The sequence below is a fragment of the Peromyscus maniculatus genome, chromosome 13, assembly GCF_049852395.1.
Source record: "Peromyscus maniculatus bairdii isolate BWxNUB_F1_BW_parent chromosome 13, HU_Pman_BW_mat_3.1, whole genome shotgun sequence".
Lineage (NCBI taxonomy): Eukaryota > Metazoa > Chordata > Mammalia > Rodentia > Cricetidae > Peromyscus > Peromyscus maniculatus.
Window position 1 is genome coordinate 37,283,764 of NC_134864.1, and position 16,561 is coordinate 37,300,324.

The following is a 16,561-nucleotide window of genomic DNA, read 5'->3' on the forward strand; positions in this document are numbered from 1 at the left end:
GCTCGGATTTTTTACTTCGGATTCCCATTTTAGGGGACAAGCTACCTCGGATGTCGAATGGGAAGTTTCTGCATGAAACGCCTTCCGAGTCCATCTTTCGTGGTCTAAGGCGGAGGGAGGCGCGACAGGACTCCCCACAGTGTAGTATGGCAGGACCCGGGCGGGTGGCTTAAATAAATTACCAGCCGGCTTTGGACCACCTGTCCGGCGGTCTCTGGGTCTTTGTCCGTTTTGCCTTGCTCCGGGCCCGCGCGCTCCTGCATCTGGCCGGCAGGTGGCGCGGTTGGTTCACGTAGAGCCGCTGCCCCCTCGGTTTGCAAGGTGCCTCCACCTCCCCGGCATCGCTCTCGGGCTGAGACCCCGGCTTGCTGGAGGAAAACCCGGCCCGGAAGGGAGCCAAAGGAGGGGGCGACTTGAGGGGAGTAAGGGAGACGCGTCCTTTGGAATCCCAGTCCTCCCAACGCCTGGGGACCCAGTAGCATCCCGGGCTCAGGCAGCTGGCCGAGCTGCTGTCTCCGGTGGGCGCTCAAGTGGCTTCTCTCGTGGCCTGAGCCTCGGAGGACCGAGCGCGGTCTCGATGGTGCCTGTGTCCCTGGGAGGTCGATAGTTGGCACCCAGGACAACGCGGGGTTGTGGGGCAAGTTTCTGCGTGAAGGGCCTCTCACCTTGGTCTCCGGGGAGACAGTCCCCATCAGCACCGGGAGACGTCGGAGCTCCGAGCCACAGTGGCTGCTCCAGGCAGCTTGCGACCCTCAGTCTGCCCCGTCTGTGCATCAGGTGCCGGCACTCTTAGGCCCTTCCCGTCTACACCTAGGTGTCCCGAATGGCTAGACCTGGTTGCAGGGACTCTCCCAGGAAAATGCACAGTGGATTCCCCATAACCTGGGCCGTCGCGGGGTGATTTTACTCTTTATAGTCCGGGTCCGGGCTCGGTCGACGTGAACACCCGAACCTGGCACTTCCGGACGACAGAAAGACTGGGGACAGTGGCTGCGCCCTGCTGCTGGGGTTGTGGGGGAGGCACTGGAGACGACTAGGCTCCTTGGGCTGGTTAACTAAGAAAGAATCGAGTAACCAAGCTACGAAAGTCCCCTACCCCAACCGGGGAATGAGGCAGAGGGTGGCGGTGGCGGCGAGCGACAGGGAGCGCCCGAACCGAGCTGGGGCGGGCGGGACGGCGACCCGACGACCTCAGCAAGGGACAAGAGCCAAGGTGCAGGTCAACTTCAGACTTATTTCATCTCAACCCGAGTCTGTTCTCCCCCTCACACCGCCCGACTAGTGGGGAAGGCGACCAACATTTTCTGGCCTTCCCCACCGTCCGCTCAGAGTCTCTCGAAGTCCCCTCTGTCGTCCAGGGGATCGATCCCCCGCGGTGTCGGAGGACAAGGCCCGCGGACGCCCGCGAGGGCAGAGACCCATCACCGCTGCGGATCCAGCCTCGGGAGACCTTGCGCCCTGCGGAGGCTGGAGGGGGCGGGACCCGGGGCGGGCTTTGCGCCGTGGGGGCGGGGCCCCGGCGCCCGTTCTGCACTGCCATTGGTCGCGAGCTCCGGACTGGCGGGCGTACGTCACGGGCCGGGCCCACCCTCTTGGCAATGTCTTCAGACTGCTGCACTCCTAACTTAAGCATTTATTCCACTGGGATAGAAGCGGCAGGAGCAGCGTTGGCACCGGCGAACCATGGCTGGGATTTTCTATTTCGTCCTCTTTTCGTTTCTCTTTGGGATTTGCGACGCTGTCACCGGTTCTAGGGTATACCCCGCGAATGAAGGTAAGAGCCCGGCAGCCCTTAATGCGGTCTGGGACCCCGGACCCGGTCATTAGCTGATGAATGGTCTTCAGGAGCTCCGAGCCAGTTAGGATGGGGGGTGTGGGGGGAGGAGCGCGGCGTGAGCCTCGCGTCCCCACTCCAGAGAAGGGTGTCGGACAGAGGGGACCCTCGAAGGGGAAACGGAGGACGATCAGGCAGCCTGAACTGAGGGGGTGACCGACGCAAGCTGCCACTCTGCCCAAGTTTGTAGTGAAAGGCCAAAGTTTATCTGCATTCGCCTGCAAGGCTGGCTCCAGCCGCCCCGAGGGGATACACAGGGCTAACACCAGGATTTGAAAACAAAACAAAAAAACGTGTGCGCCAAGTCCTCCCCATCAGCAGCCCAGGCTAGAGGGGAAACGCAGATGTGGAGCGCAGTGAAGGCTTAGCGCGCCTGGCCTCTTGTCCAAGGCTGGCGAGCCCGGGTTTCTGCAAAGTTTTCCCAGCGCAGCGCTTCCCGGGACTCGGCTGCCTGGTCTCCGCAGCGCAGCGGTGGTGGCGCCGCTTGTCGGGCGCCGGTGACCTGATTTCCAGGACTGGGCCTCAGACACCTTTTTCTCCATCGGGCCGGTCACCCTGGAGGTTGCAATCCCCGGCCTACCTCTCCCCTACCCCAGATCCTTAGATCATCCTGTGAACCTAGGGACCAGCCAGCGAGTTAAACACGGCCCACTTTAAGCTTCTCTCTATGGAATGGTGTACTGGACTAGTCTAGAAAGGACATGCATGACCGACGGGACCCATTCGGGTGCTGTTTTCTGTTTGTCTATTGGGTCGTGATGGAAGGATTGTTGGTCTCTTTTTCTGTCCGAGGTGAGGGAGAGATAGTGACCATTTAGTTCCTGATGGGCACAGAGGGAGGAGAGCGCTCTCTCTGTCTCTTGTCTCCGTGTCTCTGTGTCTCTCTCAAGCGCATGGTGTGTGTGTGTGTGTGTGTGTGTGTGTGTGTGTGTGTGTGTGTGTGTGTGTGTTTGAGGGCAAATGTGTGCCTGGCGCGGGTGCCTGCATGGACCTGGACGATTTGTGCCGGATACCGCGAGTGCACACAGTGGGCGAACATGGGCTCCTGCCTATGTTCGTGCCCCAACCAGCGTGCATTATCTGTGCATCTATCTGTCTCATCGATTCTTCCCACTCCCTACAAACATCCATCCATCTCTCCATCCCCCGTCTCCCCAGGCATCTGTCCATCTATCTATTCCTGTGCAATCCACTATCATTTTTTCTGTTCCGAAGGAGGGAGCCAAAAACCAACTTAGGCTTGGCTAGGCAGAGGGTACCCGGAGCTCTCCCGGCGGAGGCTTGGAGACTGTCATACACCTGCCCACAGACACTGCGGGGGCGGAGGAGGGGGCGGTGGGGGCAGAAGGGTGATCTCTCCCCTCTGCATCTCCTCACTCCTTGGTCTGTGGTTTCGCTTTAGCAACTCGGCAGCGGCTGCCGCTCGGTCCCTAGGGCTTTTCCTCGGAGCGGAACCCGCGTACCTCGCGTTCTTCGGGCTACTTACTTCACACACTTGTTAAGTGTGTCCCCTGAGACCTCTCTCGCCTCAGACGTAGAGACAGTTGGGGTTAGGGTTCATTTTACCTTTAATTTTTCCCTCCTTTCCCTTTGGGAAGCAAGACTGGGCGCCCTAGACAAAAAAGGCGCTCGATGCAAACCGTAAGCTCATGTTGAAAGAAGTGGAGGGGAGCTGCACCCCCTTGCCCCTCCTTCCCTTAAAAATTAATTCATTTTGTTGCTTTTTATTCCCGTCACGTTTCCTTTTCTCCCTCCCTTTCTACTCCCTCCCTTTTTTTGTAAATTGGGTCTGATTGTTCCCTTTGTGTCCCTAATCCACCTTACATAAATCCAAGTGGATGTAGCGGGGCTTTTCTCTAGGGACCGGGAAGAGAGAAGGGACCACAACTCCAGGCCGGAGCGACCCGGAGAAGGATCTACATGTTAGAATAATTAATAGACCCCAGGAATACAGGAGCTTTCGGAGAGCTAGGGCAAAGGGGCTGGTTTGAGCTTCCTTGATTTGAGGAGTAAAATGAGGGGAGGTGGGCAGAATTCCAGGCCCTGGGGGTGAGACTGAGAGTTGGGGTGCTCCCGGCTGCAAGGACAGAGGCCTCCCATTCCCACCCCTCCCCCAGCCTAAAGAGCCAGCCTCCCCGATCAAATTAATAATCCAAGGGTCCCTTTTAGATGGGCCTTTCGACCCCAGGCGTGAAGATCCGTGGTGGGAAAGGCAATGTGATAGGTTTGGAATCCACTGCCTCTTTTTCAATGTCGTCGGCACCTATAGCTTTATTCCACCCTGAGAAAGGTATCGCAGCTCTGGAGGTGTCTTCTCCCTCCCCCCCTAGCTTGGAGGCCCAACGTTAGGTGTAGCGCAGGCATACTAAATCCATTAGGCAGCACTCCATACCTAAAATTCAAACCAGCCATTTCCTGGGGGTGGAGGGCTCATCTCGATTGTCCTCCAAAGGACCTCGGAAAAAGAGAATACTTCAGTACATTTGCATTTTAACCCCACCCGTCCGGCATTCCCTCTTTCTGGAACTTTGATATTTAAAAAAGCAGCGGATGCTACATCCAGGGCCTATTCATTTGATGGTGTGGTGGGGGTGGGCTGGGGGGGGAGGGGGGGCGAGGACAGCCTTTTCCATGACCCTTTGGGTCCTCCGATAGCATTCACTTGTGGGTCTGTCACCACCGCTGGTGAGTTATGTGGTCATCTGAGGCTTGCAAAAACAAATACATCTAGTAGATAGCAGACAAAGATGAATGCAGAATTTGCTCTCTGGTGTTGCTGTCCTACACTGATATATTTATTTTGTTTGAATTGTGCTTGAGATGCCCTATTCATCCTTTTTAGAAAAAAAAAAAATGAATCAATTGGGTCCTGGGATGGAATTTTAAATGCTAAGCAAGTTAAATAAATAAGAACCTGCAGATTTAAAGAGGAGAGAAGACCATGTGAGGAGTGATTATTTACATAAGTGAGTCGAGTTTGAGTTTTGGTCAGAGTGGATATGTGCACCCTCAACACATATGGAAACGCTCAGGCAAATGGTTTTTGTATTATTGGCTTTTTGCAATTGGAAATTAATCTATTTTCCTTTGTGTTTTTATACTTTTTTTTGCAGTTACTTTATTGGATTCCAGATCTGTTCAGGGAGAGCTTGGGTGGATAGCAAGCCCTCTGGAAGGAGGGGTAAGTTCTGAGGCCCTCTCTGGTACAAGAGGGGGAGAGGAGTGTGATTAGCCACTTTCTGAGAGTCTAATGGCTTGATTCTGGGTGATTGTGGTGAGGGGGTCAGATTTCCACTGTGGCCTATGAAGTGAATTACGCTTTGTTGGAGAAATCCAATACTCCCTTCGGATAGCTCTGTCATGGAAGAGCTAGAAACCAAAAGGGCAGAAAGGGACTTCAAAATTAGGAGATCGGTGGAGGTAGAGACTTAGATGCCTATTTAAAACTAAAATACCGACAAGAAATACGATCTGGGGACCAAATTAGAATTTATGCCTATTACTCTGGTGGTCATGGAGTCCTGGCGGGGTTAATTTTAGAGCGATTGTTCCGCTTCCAGATGAAGAAGGAGAGTAAGAAAGACAGCAGAAAGAAAACATCTCCAATTATACCCACCAACTCAGTGGGGGAGGCTGGTTTCCTTACCTTATGGTCATAACCTTAAGTCAGCTGCTGGTGGAGGATGCCAGAAGAACCCTCCAGGCTTTGGGCATTAAACCTGAAAAGTTTGAGCATTTGGAATCTGGGTCGCTGCAAACTTGGGGTGCTTGATTGTAACGTACAAGAGTGCATTCCTCCTCATTCTCAGCTAGGGAAGCTATAGAACTCCCCAGGACCATCTCCAGCCTAAGATTTACTCCTTCAGCAACCACATCCTCCCATCCCCCTGAGTAGCCAATGAATCAGTGATGGGAAGACATCTGACTGGACCCAAACTGAAAGAGTTTACATCCTTTAAAACTTCAGCAAGCCATCCGACCCTTACACGCATGATAGTTTAGGACTGAGTCGATTGATCAAACATAATGAGAAGCAAAGATTACGAGTCTGGCTAGACAGACATTGTGATACCAGCACCCGGCATGGTGTTCCACACCCAACAGTTGAATAAAGAATTGCCAAACAAAGAACCAAAAGGATTCATAGATACTATTATACGATATGTGTTTCAAAACTGAGTGGGCAATTAAATAGTCATTAAAAAAGAAAAAACAAAAACAAAACAAAACAACAACAACAAAAAAATAGAACCAAAGCAGGCCTTGTAACTCATCTGAAGTAAAATGGAGACTACCTTGCTTTCCCGTTTTTCTGTCTGAACTTGACTGCCTGCTGTAGGCTTGGTCTTTGAAAAACTCCATTCTGTCTCCCAAACCATTTTTTTTTAAATAAATCTAGGAGGGAGAATGATTGGCAGGCCTCTGGTAGTGTAGACAGGCTGCATTCAGTGCTGATTGCAGGCAATTGCCCTCATCCTTTGAGCGTGTAGAAAGGTACACAGAGCTTTATCTCGCTGCAGAGTCAGACTCAGTGTTAATCCCAGATGCTGGACTGGTCATTGGTTCAGGGCTTCACCAGGAGTTTTCACTCCCTGGGTCAGAGTGTCTGACAACTGCCAGCCAGCAAAATTGAGGATGGCAAGTCTGTGCTGTGCTTCTTAAAAAGTTTAAGGAGCCTCCTTCCTCCTTCTCCCTGCCCCAAGCATGAGGAGAGGATTCAGCTAAGATCATTTGGAACCCAGCTTGTCTCACTAAATGTACACTTGGCCGATATAAAACAAAGAGGGACACATTTGAAAGTACAGTCTATCCTCTGTCTGGTTTCTAGAAAGCTTTCTTTGCAATTTAGTATGCAGACTCCTTTTTCCTCCTTCTCCTCCATAGAATTGCTGGAAGAGTACTTGCTCATGCATTTTACACTCAAACTTCTTTTCAATGTTTTGAAGTCTCTATTTAAAAAAAAAAAAATTGTATGGCTTCCTGTGAGCAACCCAAAACTTTCTATGGACTTGAGTAGACAGTTTTTCCTCCATTATTATTATGAGCTGTGTAACATTTCAGCTATTATCCTAAGAGGTCAGACATGAAATTTTACTAGCATATATCACAATTAGTCACTCTGCAGGAACAAGAGAGGGAAATAGTGAGAAATAAAGGCAAACATCACTTGTTTTTTTTTCATATGCAGAATGTAAGTTTAGCTGCATGTAAACACACACACACACATATATATACATATATATATATACACATATATACGTATATATGTATATATTTGTGACATGAAAGCAGATTGGGCATAAAGAGATCAGCAAGGAACAAGGGGGCATCAGGAGGCTGAAGAAGGGCAAGGCACAGTGGTACATATGTATAAAAATGTCATAATAAAACATTTTATTTTATACACTAACCAAAAAAATTAATTAAAAAGTCATTCAAAGACATAACTACCATTGAGAAAACTGTCAAAATTTAAAGTCCAGTTAATCTCTAGATTTTTTGTCATTGAAATTCTCAGGTTTGGAAGGAAAGTAACTTCTGAGGATCCGTGAACTAGCAATGGATGTCTTGGAAAAGTCTTTCCAAGCTAAGGGTAAAAACATGGGGCCTGCTTGCTTGTTCAGGACTCTCTCCTTGTAGATAGAATGTTTTCCCATCCTGCTTGGAAACAGGAGAGCTGTCCAGTAATGGCATTTACTTGTAACACATTACTTTAAAAGCAAAAGAAACCGGACATGCCAATGCCCATCCCACCACCCCTCCAGTACCACGGATGGAGTCAGATGCCTCCCTGTCCCAGAGAGCCGTCAGGAAGATGAGGAGAATGGGAACAAGTGAAGACTGGCTCCTGCTGGCGTCATATAAGCAGGCACTCCTTTCTGACGGTGCCCATTTGTTTAAAGGGGTGTGCTGCTGAGTTGCTGATGCTGGTGATTATGAAATAGGCCACTAAGGGAAGATCCATGACTGCCATGGGGCAGGGATCGGTGTCTTCAGTCAGACACTGCAGTGCAGGATAGACGTTCACCTGACCCAAATTACTCTATGGGGGCTCAAAGACTCCCTTTGCTTTCGTTTATATTAATACATGGACTTTTCCAGTTCATATATGTTCTGAGGTGAGAGATATACTGAGTAGGCATTTTGGGTGGGGAATCTAATTTAAATTTACATGAATTTCCCCCAAATAAATAAATTGTTGCTTATAGATTTAAAAAAAAATGATCACCACAGAGCACTTACCCCCTCAGTTCCAACTTTCACAGTGAAAACGGAGGAAAGAGATAGAGAATTTCATGCATTATGATCCTTCATGAAGTAGCATTTCCATCCATTAATAGTTTTCAGTGCAAGGATGGGAACCTGTTGAGAGATACATTAGGATTCTATGTGCCTTGTTAGATAGAGTGAATGTGCCATTGTGGAATACAAATTTTTCAAAACTCCCTTTTCCCTCTAATTATATTCCTGTTAGGTACTTAAGCTGATTTATGCCAGATCTATATCAATCCTGCATTATTTTAAATGTTAATGAAGAATTGGAGACTGTCTAGCAGTCTAGAAGGAGCCAGGGGTTAGGTGTACCCCAAATTGCCTCTCCCATTTTAGGATTAGCTTTGAAAACTACAGGACGGGTGAGATTATCACTGTGCTCAAAGTGAATCTCTCAGAATGGCCACTGCCCACCATTAGAATCTGTGTGTTGGGAAGTAGAACACGAAGAAAACAGCCCCCCCCACCCCCGGTGAATTTTCTTTCTTGGACTTTCAGTCATAAATATCACTTACTATTTTCATTTTACTGCCTGTGACTAATTGGAAGCGAAGCACACACTCATTCATCCTTGTTTACTTGTGTGTGTCTGTACTTCAAAAATAAGAACAGGCACAGACTCTGTAACTCAATGCTGCCTCTCAAAGCTTTCCTATTCCTGCCATAGTGGATTTTGGGAAACCCAGCCAGGAAATGTACTGTCTTCTCAGGTTTGCTGAAACCAGGTGGGATTTCCCTTTTTCCCTTTAAAGACTAGACATGATGTTTAAAAAATAACATAGTTAGTCGCTTAAAAAAAAAAAAAAAGTATTAGAAAGCAGAGTCCTGACAGGAACACTAATTAACTGAGAACTGTCTTCCTTTGGCAAGCTCGACGCTTCCTGCCCTGAATCTGCAGGGTTCTGTTTAGCCGCTAAAACAAACACACATACAGGGTAATTTATTTCATTTATGAGTAAATGTGAACTGTTGCCACTTGAAGTGGTAGCTCTTGTGATTAGGTGAATTTGAGGTTGTTGGACCACCCCAAGAATTGCTGAGAACAAACAGGCACTAAATCCACCCTGGCCTTTTAATTTCAGGCGGAAAGTGAAACATTGTGTGTGTGTGTGTAGGGGGGTGGTGGTGCTTGCAGCAAGGTGGGGGGCGGGATTTTCCCAAGAAAATAGCAAGATAACTCATTAATACCGTTTTCTGGGGGACTGACGCATGGTCATTTTCTTCACTATTGGAAGGGTGACTAATGTCCTCAGAGTGTGAAATAGATTGGGTGAATCTCTGTCTGATGAAACTTTCTTGTTGATAATGTTTTCTTTGGGCCTTTGCAGTGGGAGGAAGTGAGCATCATGGATGAAAAAAACACACCGATCCGAACCTACCAGGTGTGCAACGTGATGGAAGCCAGTCAGAACAACTGGCTGCGAACTGACTGGATCACCCGAGAAGGGGCGCAGAGGGTGTATATTGAGATTAAGTTCACTCTGAGAGACTGCAACAGTCTTCCGGGCGTCATGGGGACTTGCAAGGAGACGTTTAACCTGTACTACTACGAATCGGACAACGACAAGGAGCGCTTCATCAGAGAGAGCCAGTTTGGCAAGATTGACACCATCGCGGCTGATGAGAGCTTCACCCAGGTGGACATTGGTGACAGAATCATGAAGCTCAACACTGAGATCCGGGATGTAGGGCCCCTGAGCAAGAAGGGCTTTTACCTGGCCTTTCAGGATGTGGGGGCGTGCATCGCCCTGGTGTCTGTCCGTGTGTTCTACAAGAAGTGTCCACTCACTGTGCGAAATCTAGCCCAGTTTCCTGACACCATCACGGGGGCCGATACCTCTTCGCTGGTGGAAGTTCGAGGCTCTTGTGTCAACAACTCCGAAGAGAAGGATGTGCCAAAAATGTACTGTGGGGCAGATGGCGAATGGCTGGTACCCATTGGCAACTGCCTATGCAATGCTGGGCATGAGGAGCAGAATGGTGAATGCCAAGGTAAGAACAGCCATACTGTACTTTTCATTAGGGCTTAGTGCACGTAATTAAATCAGAGATGAGACTGAATGGAGTAGAGCCAGTAATTAGCAGCCCCCGTGGGATGTGCTGGGACAGAGGGATCTAATGAGTAAGTGCCACAGCTCCAGGTGGCAAGGCTAAGACATTTCTAATAGTGAGAAAACAAATGATGCTGCTGTAATCAGCAGAAGGCCAGGCACATTTGCTAACAGGCACTTAGATCCCAGCCGGCTTGATGCCCCTTCTGAAATGTAAATGAACAAGCTGAAGAGCTGGGCTTGATGGTGGAGCCTGGCTTGAAGAGGGCAGACACAACCCCCCCTACCCCCCAGCCTCAGTTTGCTGACTTGGTAAAAGTGGCAGACTGTGTATGAGCATGAAGGAGTTAAGTGTGAAGTGTATGTACGTTGACTCACCCAGCAAAGGTGCCCTCCCACTGGTTACAATGATGCTTGTATAGAAAGTCCTTTCATTTCTTCCTGCCTCATGGACCAGTGGAGAAGCGGTCCAACAGAGTAACAACATAGGAGATTCTTCAAGTGCCTCTGTTCCACCTAACACCCCTTGAAGGGTTTCTAAGCAAAATTAATCTTGACAAAAGACCTCTTTGTTTCTTTTAGGAGATCCTAATACAGTTAGAAAGAGTCTCTTTATTTGATCTGTGGTCAGAGGCAATAGCAGTAAATTGCAATCCATTTTGGTTTATGGAAAAGGATATTTTTATTGTGATAATTATTATTCATGTTACTAAGGGGATTTTTCACCTGTCTCACCCCAAGTTCAGAGTCAGCATTTCGTTCTTGACTTGTTCTGTCCGTCAGAGCAGAGTCTGGCTTCTCAGCAACTTTGCATTAGAGTCGGGGATGACAGGAGCCCACATTTATAGATAGGGCTTGCTTGTACCATGTGTGGATTAAGGTACCAAAATAAGCCAGTCATTCCAAGTCTTCTGTCTTGGTTGGCATTGGTTGTTAATGCTCATTCATAGTCTGCTACTGCCCACTCCGTTATGGCCATTGCTAAACAGTGGCCAGTGGCGCCATGTCTCCAGGTTGCGACTACGGGGCAGATGGGATGAGTCTTTTCTATCAGTCCTGGCCTTGGGTTCATCCGATTTGGTGATTAAAGAGCCCGAAGTCAATGACTGCCAAACAATTTGTCTGGCATCTCAAGCATCCTAATGACAGGGTGGGATCAAGTGTAAGGCGTTCCACTTGCTAGACCGGGAGTCTGTGGTCATCACCTCAAGAAAAGGACATTGTTGGATATTCCTGTGTCATCATCATCGGGTTGTGTGTTTCCCTTTCAGAGGTTTTATACTTCCGCTGGGGGCCTTCACTGATTTGCTGTAGTTTTTCTCTAGGAGTAGCTGTCTATGAATGCCCTTTTATTTCATTGTCAATAAAACAAGATAAAGATGGATTAACGTATTTTCCAAGCTAAAGTGTTGACTTGAAAATTTTGCAAATTCCAGTGGGAAGTTTTCTGAAAAGATGAGTTGCATGCTGTTTGGTTGGCTTTTGACTTGGGAACTACTTGATCAGCTGGACTGAGTAGAAACTCTGAAGTATGTGCTGGCATTATTTGCGTGAGAAAAGGAGAGTGTGCCTTATTACTGGGGAAGGAACGACAGCCATAAGCAGACAGACAAGCCAAGTGCACAGGACAGCTGACACACTGTGGCTTTCTAGATAAGATGCTTCTGCCCTTTTGATTTTTGTAAAATGGGACTTGCACATCTTCCAGAGATTCATGTGTTTTCCTCTTGCATTTCCTACTAACGTGCTCACTCTGCTGGCCTTATCTCCTCTCGGTCTGCCTGATGTTATTGATCTTCGGTTGTTATAGGCCCTGCTAATTCATACATTGCTCTACCTGCAAATCCTTGGCATCTTTACAACCCAAATGGGGGAGCGGGGGAGAGAAAAGGATGGGGGATGAAGTGAATGGAAAGATAATTGAACACTATCATGGTTTGCTTTATGGAACTGGTGGCTTCATCATGTGATTCCTGGAAGGGGAGGAGCTAGTCTCTGCTGGCCCTGTCCATTTCTGAGCAAACTGTCTACAAAGGCAGTTTTAAAATTAACAAAAGGGGATGGTTGTTTGTTTGTTTGTTTGTTTTGGTGTGTGTGTGTGGTGTGTGGTGTGGTATAATGTGACAAAGGCCAGAAGAGGACTTACTGTCTCTGCCTGTCTCTTGAGACAGTCTTGAGGAACCGGAAGCTAGTCTGGCAGCCAGCCAATCCTAGAGATTCTCCTGTCTCCACCCACAGTAGAGCTAGGGTAACAGTTCTGTGCCCGCTACACCTAGCTGTCAGTGGATGCTACGGATTTCTCACTAGTCCCTGTTTTGGCTCTTTTGAGAACAGGGACGCATGAATTGTTCCTCTTTTTAAGGTGATCACATGAGGCTGGCTTCAGATTTACTCTGTAACTGAGAATAGCTTTGAACTCAGATCCTCCTGCCTCCACTTCCCAAATGTTAGACTTACATGCGCACAGCACCACCCTCAGCAGCAGAGTCATTTTTGAGAACTTAGTGTTTTCATACAAGCTGGGGAGGGAGCTGTGTGTTAAATTTGATTTCTTTTTTTTTCTCACTAAGCGGATACCTCTCCCAAGGAGACGCTTCAAGCACAAAACTCAGTCTTTTTTTTTTTTTTTTTTTTTTTTTTCATTTCTGCCAAGCAAGAGTCTCCGGTATTCTTAGGAACGAAGGAAAAAAAAGTCGCACAACAGGGCATTTCTGAAATTCCAAACGTGAGTGAGAGATTTAAGGGTTGGCACAACACTGTAAAACTCCCAGGAGTAAGGAAACAGTTGACATTGATTGACAACCTTATGGACCCACAGCATCCCTAGATAGGGCAGACAGGTGTGGTGACTCTGGAAGGTCTCTCAGTTGAATGGCTGGCGCTGTGACCTTGGGCATATTTCCTGAGCCCTCTAAACCTTGGTCTGTTCATCTATAAAAACAGGATGATTAGGGATTATGCTCAACTCGCAAATTTGCCAAAGGGTTCCAGGCAGTAAAAGTCTCCTCGCAGATCATGAACACTAAACGGATGCTCCTGTTAATCTCTGTCACTTGCTCCTCCCAAGGTCATTGCTTTTGACTTGGGACTTGGGTTAGAATGAAGATCTGCCTGTCTCTTAGCCACTACCTGCAGTCAAAGCTAAGCATGGGAAGCACCTTATACCCTTTTCACAGCTCGTACTGAAAATCATATTTGAGGAGTGTCCCTCGCCTCTTCCCCACCCCCTCCGCCCACTCCCACCCCCGCATCTCCCCCCCTCTATCTCTATAGCAAAGAACTTTTCTTTGAATGAAAGGCTAGCGATTTGGGGGAGGGGCAAGAAGGGGAATGTAAAGAGAGCTTAAGGAGAAGCATAAAGGAGACCAAGGCAGCTCTTCACGACTGTGGCAGCAGGGTCCTCCTCATTGTCTTTTCAATGGGTCCACTGCAGCAGGACAAATAGAAGGACAGGTGAAAGGTCACCTACTTCCTCATCCATCTTCCTTGGGGTCGGAGAAGTCAGAGCTAAGATTGATTAAGATTTTAAATGTTGGACAAAGGCTCCTTGGGTGTAAATGGCCAGGGCGGGTGGGGGCCTGGGGTGTCCTGTTGTCTTGAGTCTAACCCTGGTCATCCTCTAGAGTCCTCAAGGGACCTCGGTGACAGTGTTACACTTCCTCTTGCGGTTCTCAGAGCCAGCGGTACATGCTGATGGAAGAGGGATGCAGGCTGCCTGGGAGGTGTCAGGAGGCCTGGAAGATGCTAGGCTGGCTGACTGAAGTAGCTCTGGACTAGCACATTCGAAAACGATTTCGTTCCGTTTCACTAGGTCAATGAAGAGTGTCAGCCACTTGCCTGTCCTCAAGGAGACTGTATATATATATATATATATCTCCCAGTCAGCCCAGGCTGAGGGATTGCTTTCCCAGGGTCAGATCTGCAAAGAAAAGTCAAACTATAATGTGGTCTTTCTGTCTGGGGAGCAGAGACATGTACACAAGTGTCTGATGTTTAGGGCACAGTTCCCCTTAGCTCAGAAAACTGAGCAGAGCAATAGACTTAATTTTTTTTCCCTAAAATCCTAATTGAAAAACTGAAAATGAAAAGAGAGCCCCAGATTTCCTCTTTGGGAAGTACTAATAAACAATGTTTTCAGAAAGTACATAGAAAAAGAATATTAGTAAAAAACAAAAGATTCTTTAAAAGGCAACGGATCATAACAGTGACAGTTAAGTCAGGATGGAACTAGGCAGGAATGGACAATCGGTTGTTTTACTGGTCTGGGGCTTATAGCTCATAGAGCAATTGTGCAGGGTGAGGGGAGACCCTGGGTTCCAACCCCAGCAATAAAAGCAAACTAATATGCTAACAAACCAGTATGCAAACTAATATGCATAACAACTATAAACCGAGGTATTGTCTAGGACCTATGTTATATCACACCTGTGTTCGTGTTGGCAAAAGGTCTTTCAAAGACACCGTCATTGTCGAACTCTTTCAAGAATGAATGGTATAGAAAAGACATGGCGGCTATGAAATTGAAATATTATAAATGTATCCTCCGCAAAGGAGAGCTATATCAAAAAAGAGAGATGACTGTGTTTGTCTGAGATGTGATAGGACTGTCATAGAAAGAAGCAGTGGACAGAAGGGTTTCACATATAGTTCAGAGAGCCACCCTTCCTTACCCTTTCATTTTTGAAATTTTTCTTTTACCTTTGAATCGTGTCTTTAAGAATCAATCGCTTGGCTCACGGAGCTGCTTTTATCTGCAGCTTTGAAGCGTGTCTGTGATCACTCACAGACCTAATTCTTTATCTCAGAGGAGCAAGGTTTAATTATTGTCCTTTTTCTTCGATACTCTAAAAAAAAAATGTTTTTTTCCCCTTCTTTGTGTGGCCAGGTTTCTTTTGTGAGCAGGGGATCTTGGCGCTGGTCTCTATTTTGGGTTCAGCAAAGCGTCCCCTGGGAATTATCTCAGTCAGGGATTTTTGAAATACGTTATTTGAGAGTTGATGACTTATTTTATTCTAACTGAGCTTCCTTGTACCTCTCAAAAGTGAATTAAGACGTCATTATTTTTATTAATACTTGAGCTGTGCAGAAAAGGGCTGATTAAATGGTTTGGTGGTTGCCAGCTTGCAGAGCAAAGGTGGCCTTGGTGGCAACTCTTGACTTTCACATCATTGAACCTCACCACTTATTATTTTTTTTTCCTCTTTTGCTTTTAGTTGATGAATTTAATATTACCAAAGAATTGCACGCTTGTCAGAAAAATTCCCAGTGCAGGGTTGTGCAAAGTAAAAAGGCGAAGTCTTTCACCCTCACACATACACACAGAGGCACTCAGGTTTCAAACTCACTCCAGCTCTGTGAGTTACCATTCTTCACAATTTGACAGGTCCCTTTATTTATGCATTTAAAGAAACAGCAGACATCCGTTTAACTGTCCTTGTTTATTATAAAATGTGACTATTGTAAATATCATTTCATATTAGGAGTGTAACTTTCTTCCATTATGGAAGAGTTAAATAAGATATTCATACGATAATCTCTCAGATACTATTTTATGAGACCAGGTCTTACTGTGTGGCTAACCCTGGCTGGCTTGGGACTCTCTATGTAGACCAGGTTAGCCACAAACTCATAAAGAACTGTGTGCCTCTGCCTTCTGAATACAGTTTGTTTGTTTCGAGACAGGGTTTCTCTGTGTAGTTTTGGAGCCTGCCCTGGATCTTGCCCTGTAGATCAGGCTGGCGTCAAACTCAGAGATCTGCCTGGCTCTGCCTCATGAGTGCTGGGATCAAAGGCGTGTGTCACCACCGCCTGGCCTGAGTACTGGTTTTAAAGGCTTGGGCCACCATGCCAGGCTAATATTTTATGTTGACACTTTAACTTGTAAGTTATTTTTGCAATTTCTGTTTAGAAACAGTTGTGAGCCATATTTTGTTAGTTTTCTGGTTTCATCTTGAGCAAATAAATTTATTAAAACTCCTTGAGAGGTCGTGAATGAATGAGTTGGGGGGTTAGTTTAGTCTATCCAAGAACTGCCATGGTGACAACTGATGGAGCACACGACATCTCATTAAATGTTCATTGAATGGATGAATAAGTAAACAAATGAGTAAGGAATTCTGGCCTGTGTCATATGAAATATTTATCTGAGAGAATTACGTTTCATGGAGTCATCAGGCTATGTCAAAGTCTTGCCATGTTGCCTTGTGGGTTAATGTATCAATAAGTTTCTAGTGTCTGTGTTCTTACTTCAGTTATGCCCCCCTTTTTTTTTAAATGAGACAAATTTTTCATTTGCTTACATTTGAAGCTATCTTTGATGCCATGCATGGCCTGAGATTCTTTGCCTTAACCATTACACAACTACCACCAACCACTTAACAAGATATGCAATTATGGATGCTAA

The 16,561-nt window shown here is 47.1% G+C and overlaps 1 protein-coding gene across 2 annotated transcripts in view; it reads left to right on the forward strand.

The window, feature by feature from the left end:
• Window positions 1–1,618: 1,618 nt before the first annotated feature.
• Epha4 (EPH receptor A4) overlaps window positions 1,619–16,561 on the forward strand; it is a 134,207-nt gene continuing 119,264 nt past the window's right edge. For both annotated transcript variants that reach the window (XM_016009883.3, XM_006972130.4), the window contains exons 1-3: window positions 1,619–1,774; window positions 4,948–5,015; window positions 9,436–10,099. In XM_016009883.3, coding sequence (XP_015865369.1) covers window positions 1,684–1,774; window positions 4,948–5,015; window positions 9,436–10,099 — 823 coding nt within the window. In that variant the 5' untranslated portion in view covers window positions 1,619–1,683. The remainder of the gene's footprint in view (window positions 1,775–4,947; window positions 5,016–9,435; window positions 10,100–16,561) is intronic.